The sequence below is a fragment of the Triticum urartu genome, chromosome 4A (genome assembly GCF_056163025.1).
Source record: "Triticum urartu cultivar PI428250 chromosome 4A, HENAU_Tu73, whole genome shotgun sequence".
NCBI classification, from domain to species: Eukaryota; Viridiplantae; Streptophyta; class Magnoliopsida; order Poales; family Poaceae; genus Triticum; species Triticum urartu.
The window spans coordinates 556492774-556507330 of record NC_141876.1 but is presented as its reverse complement, the minus strand read 5'-3'; the positions used below and the strand labels follow the sequence as shown (position 1 = coordinate 556507330).

Sequence of the window (14557 nt, the reverse complement as noted above, 5' to 3'; positions counted from 1 at the left end):
TGCCTGCACACGTGGCATCGGCGAGGGAGCTGCTGGAATGGGGGCACCGCCGAGGTTACCGCGGCTCATCGGACGTGGCAGCACGGCGGCGGCCGGCGCTCCCTGCGTGTGTGGCAATGGCATGCAAGGCCTCGCGGTCGGGACGGCGGCACCGACCGCACGAGGGCACGCCTGAATGCCGGGCGCTCCTGCCGCCGCCGCGGCCTGCATCTTCATCTGCGGCGTCGGGGCTGCTCTCACGGCAGTGCCGAGGTTAACATAGGTGCTCATCACCGGCCGCGGCATCGCGCCCCCCTGCGCGCGTGGAGTTGCTGCGGGAGGCCTCGGAGTCGGGGCGCCGGCGCCGGGGTTAGAGCACGGCGTCATGCTGTCGAAGCGTGTGGGTGTGCGCAGCGGCAGTGGTCGACGTACGGCGGGAGCGAGCGGCTGTGAAGATCTGGGTCGGTGCTCGGACGAGTTGGCAGAGCTGCGTTGGTCAGCTGCTGCTTAAATAGATGCCGCGGGCCAAGCGAGAGGCCGGGTCGGTTTCGCCATGGCTGCTCCTACACAGCACGCGTCGTGCTGTCGCCTGTCGGGGCCGGAGTCGGATTCCAGCGTGGAGTGCTGGAGCCGGAGCCGGGAAAACCGCGTCTAAAACCGAAGACGTATTTCTCACGAACAAAGAAAATGGCTAGAAAGCGGGTCCAACGATTTTACGTAACGCTTGACAGAAGGTGGGTTTGTTAGTTTCGTAATTCCAGCTTGAAGGCCGGTAGCTCCAACTCCAAGCCTCCAACACACTCGAATCCACCCGCTTGCCGTCGGTAATGGCGATTCCGCGCCGCCTGCCCTGCCTCCCCGCTGTCGCCGTAGCCACCAGACGCTGGACCGCGAGCCTCGCCGTCTCCCATGGTGGGACCGGCGCGAGGCCCTCGACGGCCGTCCTGGCCGCCGCCGCGACGGCAGCCGCGGCGGCGGGCCGCGCCTCCGAGTGCCAGTCGCTCCTCCTCCGCATGTCGCGCCGCCGCGGCGCCTCCCGCCTCGACATCGTGTCCTCCCTCCTCGCCTCCTCCCCGACCCCGCAGCCGCAGGTGTTCGACCTGCTCATCCGCACCTACACCCAGTCCCGGAAGCCCCGGGAGGCATTCGAGGCCTTCCGCCTCCTGCTCGACCGCCGCGTCCCCATCCCCGCCGCCGCCTCCAACGCGCTCCTGGCCGCGCTCTCCCGCGCCGGCTGGCCCCACCTCACCGCGGACGCCTACCGCCTCGTCCTGTCCTCCGACTCCGAGGTAAACACCTACACGCTTAACATCATGGTCCACAGCCACTGTAAAGCCCTACAGTTCGATAAGGTCGATACCGTAATCTCCGAGATGGAGAAGAGATGCGTGTTTCCGGATGTGGTAACCCATAATGTGATGATTGATGCTAGATTTCGTGCTGGGGATGTTGAGGCGGCGATGGCACTGGTCGATTCGATGGTTAGTCAGGGGATAAAGCCAGGAATCTTGACGTATAATGCGGTGTTGAAGGGGTTATGTAGGAATGGAAGGTGGGATAAAGCGAGGGAGGTGTTCAGGGCAATGGACGAGTGTGGGGTGGCTCCCGATGTTCGGAGCTTCAACATGTTGATTGGGGGATTCTGTAGAGTTAAGGAGCCTGATGAGGCGATGAAATTTTACAAGGAGATGCGACGGCGTGGAGTCACGCCAGATATTGTGAGCTTTAGTTGCCTGATTGGGTTGTTTGCAAGGAGGGGGAAGATGGACCGTGCGGCAGCCTACTTGAGGGAGATGAGAGAGTTTGGATTGATGCCTGATGGTGTGATTTACACAATGGTCATTGGTGGATATTGCAGGGCTGGGTCAATGCTGGAGGCGCTGAGAGTTAGGGATGAGATGATTGGCCGTGGATGTTTGCCAGATGTGGTAACTTACAATACCTTGCTGAATGGGCTTTGTAAAGAGCGTAGGTTGTCTGAAGCAGAGGAGCTTTTGACTGAGATGAGGGAGAGAGGGGTTCCACCAGATTTATGCACCTTCACAACTTTAATTCATGGGTACTGTAGGGAGGGTAACATAGAGAAGGCATTGCAACTATTTGAAACGATGCTGCACGAGCGTTTGACGCCAGACATTGTGACATACAACACTTTGATTGATGGAATGTGCAGACAAGGTGATCTGGGCAAAGCTAATGAGCTATGGGATGATATGCATTCTCGAGAAATCTTCCCCAACCACATTACCTACAGCATCCTTATAGACAGCCACTGTGAGAAGGGACAAGTGGATGATGCATTTGGGTTTTTGGATGAAATGATAAACAAGGGGGTTGTGCCAAACATCATGACCTATAATTCCATCATTAAGGGTTACTGCCGGTCTGGAAATGTATTGAAGGGGCAACAATTTTTGCAGAAGATGAAAGATGCCAAGGTGTTGCCTGATTTAATTACTTACAACACCCTAATCCATGGTTATGTTAAAGAAGAGAAGATGCATGAAGCTTTTAATTTGCTTAACATGATGGAGAATGAAAAGGTTCAACCAGACATTGTGACGTATAATATGATTATAAATGGATTTTCTGTACATGGTAATATGCAAGAAGCTGATTGGGTTTACAAGAAAATGGGTGCTAGAGGAATTGAACCAGATAGCTATACATACATGTCCATGATAAATGGTCATGTTGCAGCTGGGAACTCCAAGGAGTCATTTCAACTTCATGATGAGATGCTTCAGAAAGGGTTTGCTCCTGATGATAAATTCTGAGGGTATTATTTTCCTCATACTGGAATCTAATTGATGCTATGGTTAATTCAACAATGAGAAATGAAGGCATTTTGCAGTTTGTTTAGATTGTCAGGATTTTTGCTCCAACAAGTATTTATAGACTTGAAGGTGAGAATGAGAAATTTTGAAGTTCAGCATTAAAATATTGGCTAGGTTGTGTGCACTGCCCTTCTACATTACCGTAGTGGAATCAGCAATGATATATCATATATATTTCCTACTTTACTAATTGAGTACGACTTCGTAAGATTCTATATTGTTCTGTACAAGTATCTGTTCTTCTGAATTCTGATAGTAGAATGCTGCTTGACTGACATTCTTTTACTTTTGCATTCTATCACTGTAGGTGGTTTGTGATTTGGTACCATCACACTGACCGTTGTAATTTTCTGTAGGCATCTGATTAAATTTTGGAGTAAATTCCGTGGAAGTTTTCATTATTGGGTGGTCCAAGGGTAGCAAAATTTCCACACAAGTGACCTCTCTAGATGTGCTTTCTTCACCAATGTGCAGAAATATTCTGTTAGGGCTCAGGAAGTGTGCTGTTGTTTTCTGGGCATCGGAGGATAGCATGCTCTAAATTTCTCAGGTGCTTTATTTCTTACCCAGAATTCCTTTTTTAGAGGAAATATTAGTGTAATGCACTAATGCCTGATATACAACTGCATTTTGCAAATACGTAATACAGTAACATATTGCCAGGTTATTCCCGGTTTCCTGTTGCTTAGTTGACCCTATCACCTCTAATAGCCCTGCTTGAGCAGTTCAACCTACCAATCTATATTTTAGGGCACACAAATATCAATACAGGCAGCACTTCTTTCTGAGCAGTCACAACTTGATACAACAACATTGCAAAATTTAACATATGCTCCTAAAAATATCATGAGTTAAGATCAAATCCTCTTGATCAGATGCTGCTGAGTAAAACTGCAAACTACTACTTTTTTCTTCCCTTTTTTCAGGGTGAATGCAAATCACTTTTAGCATGAACTATTAACATCACGCGAAACTGATCAAAAGGGGAGAACTGAGCATACATAAAAAGGTATCACTATCTTTTATCTGACGCATGTAGAATAGTTCTCAAGAGAATGCTGTATATATGAGAAACTTACACTCCCACTTTACTGCAGGGCAATCAAAATTGGTGTACAAAGGAAGAAATTAAACTGACTAGAGAGTGTAAAATGTGCCCCTTCAAGCCTTACCCCCAAAAGAGCAAGGAAAAGAATGAAAGAGAAACAGAGGTTATGAGCACAAGGTTTTATGCCAGGCTTTGATGAAGTTATGAGAAGTAGGTTTCTCTGCCAAGGCCGTGGTTGTATGGATTACCGGTCAACATTTTGCACTTTGGACACAAATCATTTCTCTCCACCATCACAAAAGTGAAAGAGGTGTGAAGAGGGATACATACGGACGAGTTGAACAAGCTTCTTGCCTGCTGGGCACGGCAGATTACAGTTGAACAAAATTTGTCTTAGGCAGAGTTTACAAAGATCCTTGCATGATGCATTTGCCAAGTTTGTATTTGTAAAATTGAAAGAGGTTTTTTGTATGTCCAAAGCAGCAGCAGGCTTCGTGCCGTTACCAAGGTTCGGTGAATGGATGTCAAATATCTTTTGAACTTGTTGCAAAAGCATCATCAGAAGCATAGCAAAATGCTCTTCTGGAATGTATGCCTCTGAAAAGTCAAAAAACACACTTCTGGCAATACATAATGAAATAGAGAGAACACTGTTTTTATAGGGCAAATAAAATCTCAGGTTGATTGCAATTCAAAAAACAAAGTTCGGATTGATTGCGCGGTGCGTTCTTGTAGCACGCAAAATACCGACTGGGCCAAATGAAAACCCCATAGCGATATATTCCATAGGCCCTGCAACTTTACAGCCCAGCCCGCTTAGAAAAACGCCCGCCGCTAATAGCTCCACCTTCCCTCTCGAGCGGTGGGATCCCCTCCGAACCAAAATTTTCAAAGAGGGCCGAAACCTCCCGCCCTTTCCCCGTTCCCCCCACCCCCGAGCGGCGGAGCCCCCTCCCTCACTCCTCCCGCGATGCCTCCCGGCGGCGGCGCGATCCGCGTGCTGAACGTGGCGGAGAAGCCGTCGGTGGCCAAATCCGTGGCGGAGATCCTGTCGCGCGGGGGGATGCAGTCGCGGGCGGGCCGGTCCCGCTACAACCGCGTCTTCGAGTTCAACTACGCCATCGGCGCCCAGGCCTGCCACATGCTCGTCACCTCCGTCACGGGCCACCTCATGGAGCTCGACTTCGATGACCGCTACCGCCGCTGGTACTCCTGCGACCCCGCCGAGCTCTTCCACGCCCCCGTCCGCAAGGCCGTCCCCCAGGTGCCCCTCCCTCTCTGCCTCCCCTGCTCGTGCATTCCGCCGAACAGTTCGTGCGCGCGGGTACCGCGGCCTGTGAACGGTGGTCTATCGCGTTTCCTTTGATTGGTTCAGGCATTATGTTGGGGGTGTTTCGTGGCATCTATGTGCCCGCGTCTGTGGGGTTGGTCGCGTTCAGCACATAGGAAATATATGCCTTACGGGAATTTCGTCGAGCAATGGATGTGCGGAGTGTTGTGGTGTACTCTATACCTTGATTCCCTCAAGAATTTTCCGGGCATGCTGCTAAGTGCCCGATTGGTAGTGTCAACGGATGACGATGCTGTTTTTGTTCATGCCACATTGCTACTCTTTGCAAGTAAATTTGTTAAATCCCACATCAGGAGCAGTTTTTTCGGAGTTGAATGGATGTGGCTTGGTATCGATCACCTTTTGTCATTTGCTCAATCGCAAACTGTTATGGTCACACACATGTATGCGATGCACCATAGGAGCTGTGGTACTAGGAGGGGAACACTGCAGGCTAAACTTGTGAATTGTTATTGCGGACATATTCGTGTACTTGTACACTTGTTACTGGAAACTGCGATCAACCCCCTTTGGCAGAAATAGTGCTCATAGGAAACAGGTTACAAGGGAATAAAAGTTTATCTACAGCTTCATTTAGTTTCTAGCCCTTATAGGCTTTGGAGCAATATTTTCATACATTAAAACGTAAAAAAACTGCAACTCTGAAGCTCATGCAGCAAAATGCGGAAGCCAAGCAAAGTACTGACAGACCTGACAAGAAACATGAGTCCCAATGGTTTACCCCAGTCATCTGGGTGTCCTCTCCTCCAGGCTCCAGCTTGTTCTTTATTCTCCCATTCCAGCACCAGACAAATTTATACTGCCTCCTAGTTGCTTGAAACAGCCATAGCAATGCTTAAGCTTGCTAGCTGATATTGTTTGACATCGCTTCATGTACAAAAAGGGAAAGCGTGTTATGTCTAATGAAAGTTGGATGCTGAGGACCTGAGAGCATGTATTGTTTGGTGCTCTCCGTTCATCAGCTGCATTATTTGTTTTCTTCAAAAAACTTTTGGTTTGCTCTTGGAACATTCTTATCACTTCTGAGTTAATCGAGGAATACACAACCATGGTCAGGCTTCAGTGTCAATATTCAGTTGTCTATATTTGCTCAACACATTGTGAACACACTGAGATTACCTTGTATTTTGTTCAAAACTATGATGGGTGTGGCATGATCATGACATTAGTATAAGCTAAGCTTTTCTGAACTCGTGATCTATTCATGAATTTTGTTTTATGAAGTGCAGGATAAACAGGACATAAAGAGAACATTGGAAGAGGAAGCTAGGACGTGTCAATGGCTTGTGTTATGGCTTGATTGTGATAGAGAGGGTGAGAATATCGCATATGAAGTGGTTGACATTTGTGCGGGCGCAAACCGTAATCTAAACATTTGGAGAGCTCGCTTCTCAGCTTTGATTCCCAGGTATTGATTGCTCCAGATTCTTGGACCGTCTGTTTTCCTGTTATGGAAAGATGGCATATTCATTTCAGTTTAATTGTCTTACAAATTGAACTGCAGGGAAATACATGAAGCTGTGCAACATCTTGCCAGACCCAACAAGCTATTTGCTGATGCTGTGGATGCAAGACAGGTTACTTCAGTTTTGCATCTTATTGTCAAATTGTCATTGATGCTTAATATTCTTGTGTGCCAACTATCCACTCAAAACAAATATTACTACGATGCCAGCAAACAGAGAGCCATGAGAATATTCTGACGCTGTGCCTCTGTACTAATTTTGTACAAATAAACCTAAAACACACAAAGATGCTAGTACAAACTGTCCTGCTAATATTCTTCGTTTTTCTCCAAAAGAATAGCATCAGCACTCCTCTTCTCATCAAACGAATAAACATTTGTTTGCGCCTTATTGCTGTCTTCAAAAGCACAGATAATAATAAGAATTTTTCTACAGGAAATTGACCTTCGCATAGGTGCCTCCTTCACTAGGTTTCAAACAATGCTGCTAAAAGATGCATTTGTCCTTGATGTCAGTGGGGAAGAAAGGAATATGGTTCTGAGCTATGGTCCTTGCCAGGTACCTCACTATATAATATTAACTGAACATATTGAATGCATACGCATTATTATTCCCTGTCTAAGATTTTCATTTCATTCCAGTTTCCAACTCTAGGATTTATAGTTGAGCGTTTCTGGGAGATACAAGCTCATGAACCTGAAGAGTTCTGGACAATAAATTGTTCTCACACTTCAGATGAAGGCACCGCGTCGTTTATTTGGATGTAAGATTCACTTCAGCCGTCCTGAACTTCAATTAGAAAAGTTGTGTGACATATTCTTGTTTGGCAGACGTGGCCATTTGTTTGATTACTCATCCGCTGTTGTGATCTATGAAATGTGTGTCCATGAACCAATGGCAACAGTGAGTCCTCACATCTTCTATTTCACCACTGGTTACAATATTAACAATGATGGACAACTTTAATGACAGATCAGAGGTACCTATTTTTAGTTGTTTTATTTTATTTCTACAGGTACAGAATGTCAGGAATCAGGAGAAACTAAAATACCCTCCATACCCACTAAGTACCGTGGAGCTTCAGAAACGTGCTTCTAGGTGCTGCAGAATGAGTTCAGAGCACACAATGAAGGTATATTAGAAAAACTAAATCCTTTTGGTGTCTTATTTTTTCTTAACAGTTTTGCTAGTAAAAAATGCGTAGCTCTATTTCCTAATTGCTTCGTTTGCTGAACTCTTGTGCTATTCATACCAGGTGGCTGAAGAACTTTACCAAGCTGGATTCATTAGTTATCCCAGGACAGAGACTGATAGTTTCTCTCCAAACACTGATCTGCATGTCAGTTATGAATGCTAGCATGCCTTGTCCATGTTTTTATTCATTGTCCTGATTCTGCTTACACATTCTTTCTAGATTTATACCTACAGTGTTGTACTTTTAACATATTTTACATGATATTATTTTGTTCCATGAAGGAAACCAAATTCTAAAGAACATGTAATCCTAAAAAAAGGAACATATTATAAAACAATTTTCTCTAGTGAATGTTAGTTTGGAAAAAAAGTAGCCATGGCCTCATAGGCATAGTTCTCCTGTTTTCTACCACCTGATGATCTTCATTGCTGAATAACCATAAGAAAAATATAAAAGGCATCTCTACTGTCCAACTCATACTTGCGATGAATAAACATTTATTTACTCTTAAGTTGTTATTAATTTTCATTTGCTCATCCTGGCATGATTGCCCTGACATGGGTTGCTCCCTTTTACTTAGGCAATTGTACGTGAACAAGTGGATCATCCTGATTGGGGAACGTATGCCCAACGTCTTCTGAATCCTGAAGAAAGGCTCTGGAGAAATCCCAGCAATGGTGGTCATGATGACAAGGCACATCCTCCTATTCATCCAACAAAGTTTTCGACTGGTGAAAACAACTGGTCTCCAGACCACAAGGTACGTAGCACTACCAAATAGAAGAGAAATATCTATCAGTCTCACATCAGTTTATAGTATTTTTTCAAATCTGTTGTTTTTATGCTCCACAAATCTAATAATGTTTTCCGTATCTGTTTCTGCTGTCCAGAAAGTGTATGAGCTAGTTGTTCGCCATTTCCTTGCTTGTTGCTCCCAACCTGCAGTTGGAGCCGAGACAACCGTGGAAGTTGACATTGCTGGTGAACAGTTCAATGCATCAGGGCGTGTCGTACTTGCTGTGAGCATCCTCAAATGTTGCTGTCATCTTCTATTGTTGCTTACGTCTAATAATCTACTACCCATATTTCAACAGACATGAAACTTGTCATGTCTCCTTATTCTCTGGCATGGAAATGTTATGATATCAGTAATAAAGTAACTTTACCCAATGTACAGAGACAATGTAGCTGTAATACCAGTTTTATCGATATAGCTGAGAAACAAGCATAGAATAATGTATGTTATCTGCAATTACCTAATATTCAGAGGTGATGTAGCTTTAGCTGATTCCCTTATTTACTTAATGTTGATGTGGTGCTATGTTTTGGTTGTTTCTAACATATGAGCGTAGAGCTGGGAAAGCTCATAGAAAATAACTTATTGCAATTTTGTTTATATGATATAATATTTTCTGAAAAAGGGACACAAAGGGGAATTATATTTCTCAAAAATGAATCCGATAAACAACATGCAGTTTAACAATAATGTGTGACAAATAATTGCTTCTCCTTGACGCTGATTGGTACTTAGGTGGCTTATTAGTAAACATGGCCTTATGCTAGTACAGAGAAATGCTCTGCTCAGCGAACCCGTGCAAGAAAAGTTATTTATCTTATTATTACTAGATTTATTAAACTGTCACCAAGGTTTTTTGGTCCAGTAAGAGTCATCCATTCTCTTATACATCTGGGATGTGTAAAAGTTCCTTTGTAATATTTTTTTTTTATACTTTCTCTGTAGAAAAATTATTTGGACGTTTATCGTTATGACTCATGGGGTGGTTCATTACTTCCAACATACACCATTGGACAGCAGGTTTGCTACATTCTACCCTACTTCTATTCTACTCCCTCTGTTCCAAAATAAGTGTCGTGGTTTTAGTTCAAATTTGAACTAAAACCACGACACTTCCTTTGGAATGGAGGGAGTATTTGTTAAAACATTTCCTGTTAGTTTCTTCGTGCCTCCTATGCAAGTTGAGATAAAAAAGAAGTCCCAGTATGGGAAGATTTTCCAGACGTCATATTTTGAGTTGAAATCTTGATACTTGTATGCTGTTGTAAATATTGGTGACGCATAGGAAGGTTGCAATATATATTGTAGCATATCAGTCAGTATAATGGGTATGGATTAATTGCCTGATATCTTAATATGTAGGGATCAATTGCTTGTCAATTCCTTCAAAAATGATTATGACCTTGAACATCTTTTTCCTTTTAATTTCAATGCAACAATAATTTTTAACGCCAATACAAAACCTTGCAGTTTGTTCCGACGTCTTTAACACTTGATTCAGGAGTAACTCGACCACCACCTCTTCTTGCTGAAGCTGACCTCCTTAGCTGCATGGATAAAGTACATTAATTCTTCTTGTCTTCTATGTTTACTCTTTATTACTCTAAAGTGCTGAGTTGTGCAAATGTCTGACTCCCTTTGGTGCTATTTCCAGGCAGGAATCGGCACCGATGCAACCATGCATGAACACATAAAAAAGCTACTTGACCGTTGTTATGCAACCAAAGATGCAAATTCACGTTTCTCCCCAACAAATCTTGTGTGTTTCATGCCATACGAAAGCTCCATTATACCATTGCATGTAGCATATATGCTGTTTAAATGATTTTTATGGTTATGATTGTGTTTGTTAATAGTGTGTTTACAATATAGCACCTCATGGACCTTAGCTTGTTTAGCAACCCAGAAGTGCGCTTAAGAAGTCTTTGCCCGCACTTTGTGAAGCGCCTCCTTAGCCACACTACTAAGTGCAACCTTTTCTTGTAAATGATATATTCAAAACTCAGGAGAGAAAATACACATAATTCTCATCTTGAATACTCCCTCCGTTCCATATTAGTTGTCGGCTTGTCGCTGATTTAGTACAACTTTGTACTAAATCAATGACAACTAATATGGAACGAAGGGAGTACTTTGCTGTGGAAACTCCATCGCTTCCGTACGGAAGCCACTCTTATCATCAGTAATCTATGTAATACTTTTGATATCTGAAAGTAAGGTGCTTTTACATTTTGCTTATGTAAAACATGCTTAATTTCTGAGTAAATAGCAGAATCCAATTCATATTAATGCAAATGTGACGCCTTCTGTTAGATTTCCTTCCCAATTAGTACTCATCATGTTTTTTACAGTCAAATTTTTTTATTTAGATTTTTTAATTGGCATTTCTCCAGTGTGCAGAAAGTAACAGTTCTTCCATTGACATGTTTCCATTGTTTTTTGTGTTTGTAAATGTAGGGGGAGGCGTTGGTAATGGGTTATGATGAAATGGGGTAAGCTAATTCTTATATCTATACCTTCTCAAAAAAAAGATTGAACACCTCTACCTTTCAACTTATATTGGATGAAATGTACCTAGTTCCTCAAAGAAATTCAAAATTTTAGGTATGAGCTTTGGAAACCTTATTTAAGAGCAATGATGGAAGCTGACATGAAATCAGTTAGTGTCGGTACAAAGAGTAAAGCGCAAGTACTTGAGGGTTGTTTGCAGCAGATGAAGGCTTGTTTTCTGGATGTAAGTTGTGGTTTACTGAGCATTCCATGGTTGTCACCAATTGAATTAGTACAGTCCCACCCAGTTGCTCTAAATTTATGTTTTGTAAGTTGACCACTTGGTGATCATGTAGGCAAGAGCAAACAAAGTGAAGCTCCTTGATGCAATGGGAACATTCTTTGCTAGGTTTGGTGGATCCCTTTGATTTTCTTCTTTTCTTGCTGCACGTTTATAGCTTCACTTTGACTATTTTTTATTTCTAGGTCAAATAGACCTATCAACGAGACACAAAATACCATTGAAGTTGTAAGGCCCTGTGGTGCATGCAATGACTCTGAAATGTTGCTGAAGCGAAGGCCGGTAAATTGTCTTCCAGTGCTTCTTTTCATTTCTTCAGGGAATTGGGACGTGTCATGCTTGGCGCATGCTTGAGCTTTGCTTTTCTTGTCCCAGAATGGTGGTTTTATGGTTGGCTGTCGGGGCTTTCCTCAGTGTAGAAATGTAGTATGGCTGCCCGGGTCCCTTGCAGAAGCTGCTGTGACGCAACAAATTTGTCCTACCTGCATTCCAGGTGATCATTAGTTCCCCATTTTTTGCTACTGTACTACCAGTCTGGCTTATGTTTGCATGGCCTGAATATTCTGCTGTTTCTCTCAGTGAAATGATAATCCACCGCATTTACAGGTCCTGTTTATAAGATCCAATTTAAGTTCAACCGAAGGGATATCCCACCAAGTTTCGATGTTGATCACCTAGGTATGTTATCTTAACTTAAATTGCAGTTTTATACCTGTTTTAGTTAACGTGATATAACTTACCAGTGCTTAAGGTCATATCATGACATACCTATCCTTTACTCTGATAGGTTGCATTGGTGGATGTGACGATGTACTCAAAGAGCTTACAGAGATGAGTAGATTTCAACATCATAACCAGACTACGATGCCAGGTATGGATGTTTGTCCTCGTTGTCTGTTTCATACATGGGCCGACTGTTGTGCTCATCCATTTACAGTTCTAAATAAAGGTAGTGTGTGGCAGTGTGGGGCTGAAATGAACACAGTTTTATGCTTACTTTCTTAATAGGAGCTTCCAGTTTTCTCTCATAAAGATAAAATGCTAAGCATGCTTGTTTTCCGTTGTTGCTTCCGTTGTATCCATGTCTTACTTTTCTGGACACATGACTATAATGGCCACTCATACAAGCTTATTTTGTGACAAATTATATTACTTCACAGCAAGAAGCCAAAGCCAGACTCAGACTACATCTACGAGTGGTGTAAGGCAGGGGGCTCCAAGGCAGGATTTACCTACTGGTTCTCGTTCAACGGGGCAATTTGCTAATCAGCACACACCTGCTGTGAACCCCCAAGGTTTCTGTTCACCCCCCAAGTGTCTCCATGGTTTGTTTTTTCCAAATACATGGCAAACATTCATTTCATTGAGGCTTCTTTTATCATCACATGACTTTGCAGGGAGAGGTCAAAGCCAGACTCCGAGTGGTGTCGGAGTAAGGCAGGGGACTCCAAGGCAGGATTTGCATACCGTTTTTCGTACGGCTAGCCAGTTTGCTAATGAGCAGCAGACACCTGGTGTGAATCCACAAGGCTTTCGTTCGACCCACACGGGCCTTACCCAAAACTCAAGAAATGCATCATCATCAGGTATGTAAAGTGCTACGTACTTCTCTATTCTTATCCAGAGCTGGTGCCTTAATCTTCAGTGATTTTCAGGTGCAGGCCAAGTACTCTGCACTACATGTGGAGAGGCCTGCATAAACCGAACTGCTAATACAGAGGCGAACAGGGGGAGGAAGTTCTATAAATGTCAAAATCCTGGATGCGGCTTCTTTGTGTATGCTGTCTTAACCCCTTATTGCACAATGTTTTGTTGTCTGTGGAGTACCTGATACAAACTAATAGTCACAATAAAATTGCTTGATCTTACTACCTGAGACCGTGGATGCATGTAGCACTACACTGCATATGCAACTAGCTCAATCAGGGCAATCACTACTTATGTAGAGTTTCTTTGCATATATGATTGCCATCAACTTTTGTTAATAGTTATATGCTCGCCTGCTTGCTTTGTTAACGGAAAGCTTGCACCAAGTTTAATAGCCCAGGAATTCTCTTGCCTGACGCTCTGTACATGCAATGCAGATGGGAAGACGAGCTGGATAACGTGGCGCCCAGGGGCCGTGGGCGCGGCAGCCGCGGTGGCGGCAGGCAAGCATCCGCATCAGCAGGTCGTAGAGGCGGCGGGCGAGGCAGGAGGGGCCGGGGGAACGCCGACGCCGAGGGCATGACGTTCGTCTCGGCGACTGGGGACACCGTGCACGGCTGCTGCTTCACCTGCGGCGACCCTTCCCACTTCGCCAACGCATGCCCAAACCGGGGGCGATAGCACAGATCGGCAGCCTTAGCACGCACGAAGCAAATGCTAGTGCATCCATCATAGGCCATGTTAGTGATTTGACGGTGCTGCTGCTCGTAAGCTGTCAAGCGAAGCTGGATGCGTGAGCCCGTGTCAACTCACACGCCAAAACCTGCGAACACGCACGTGCCGGCGGGAAGATCATGATAACGCGAAGGCGAAAAGGCACACTTGCTCAAACTTAACGCTTACAAATGTCACAGGGAAACCAACGGTTCTTCCATGGCATGAAGATCGGAATGATGGAGACGCACCCGTGCGGGGTGAGCTGCGGTGCACGTATGGCATGCAATCCGTCCATGTAAAGCTCTTTCCGACAGTTCCAACCCATGAATTCCATCCATTCCATCCCATCCCAAAGTCTCTAGTCAAAAAAGTGGAGCGGAAAAAATGGATCATGTTTACCGCTTTTTTCCTTGCCCTACACCCATCAGTAATGAACCACCCATCAGTAACCACTATTTCGTCAGGTCGCTTTCGTGATGCACGACCACAGCATTCACCGGACGCCAAGACTATCCACAGTGGGAGTAACATAGATGGTAACATCACACTTATCTAGGAAAAATAAATGATGTGGCATGTCATTAATGAAGAAAGAGAGGCATGTGGTAACATAGCTAGTTACTGTAACATCACACATATCAAAAAAAGATTAGTCTACAATATAATAAATAAAATGATGCATGACACAACATATATGTTACTACCCACTATGGATGTAGTAACATAGACT

The 14557-nt window shown here is 44.3% G+C and overlaps 2 protein-coding genes across 2 annotated transcripts; both read left to right on the top strand.

Annotated features, from left to right (window-relative positions):
• The first annotated feature begins 747 nt into the window (after positions 1–747).
• Positions 748–4406, top strand: LOC125552734 (Tetratricopeptide repeat (TPR)-like superfamily protein). The gene is made up of 4 exons (XM_048716406.2): positions 748–2885; positions 3173–3366; positions 3743–3825; positions 3914–4406. The coding sequence occupies exon 1, from the start codon at positions 807–809 to the stop codon at positions 2754–2756; it is 1950 nt and encodes a 649-aa protein (XP_048572363.2). The 5' UTR covers positions 748–806; the 3' UTR covers positions 2757–2885; positions 3173–3366; positions 3743–3825; positions 3914–4406.
• Positions 4407–4730: 324 nt separating this feature from the next.
• Positions 4731–14557, top strand: TOP3A (topoisomerase 3alpha). The gene is made up of 24 exons (XM_048716407.2): positions 4731–5128; positions 6445–6623; positions 6720–6792; positions 7117–7239; positions 7323–7444; positions 7512–7584; positions 7697–7813; positions 7937–8020; positions 8457–8636; positions 8767–8895; positions 9618–9692; positions 10143–10232; positions 10327–10431; positions 11130–11164; positions 11277–11406; positions 11519–11571; positions 11649–11745; positions 11839–11956; positions 12070–12141; positions 12251–12334; positions 12624–12758; positions 12861–13049; positions 13119–13239; positions 13548–14557. The coding sequence occupies exons 1-24, from the start codon at positions 4835–4837 to the stop codon at positions 13789–13791; spliced, it is 2922 nt and encodes a 973-aa protein (XP_048572364.2). The 5' UTR covers positions 4731–4834; the 3' UTR covers positions 13792–14557.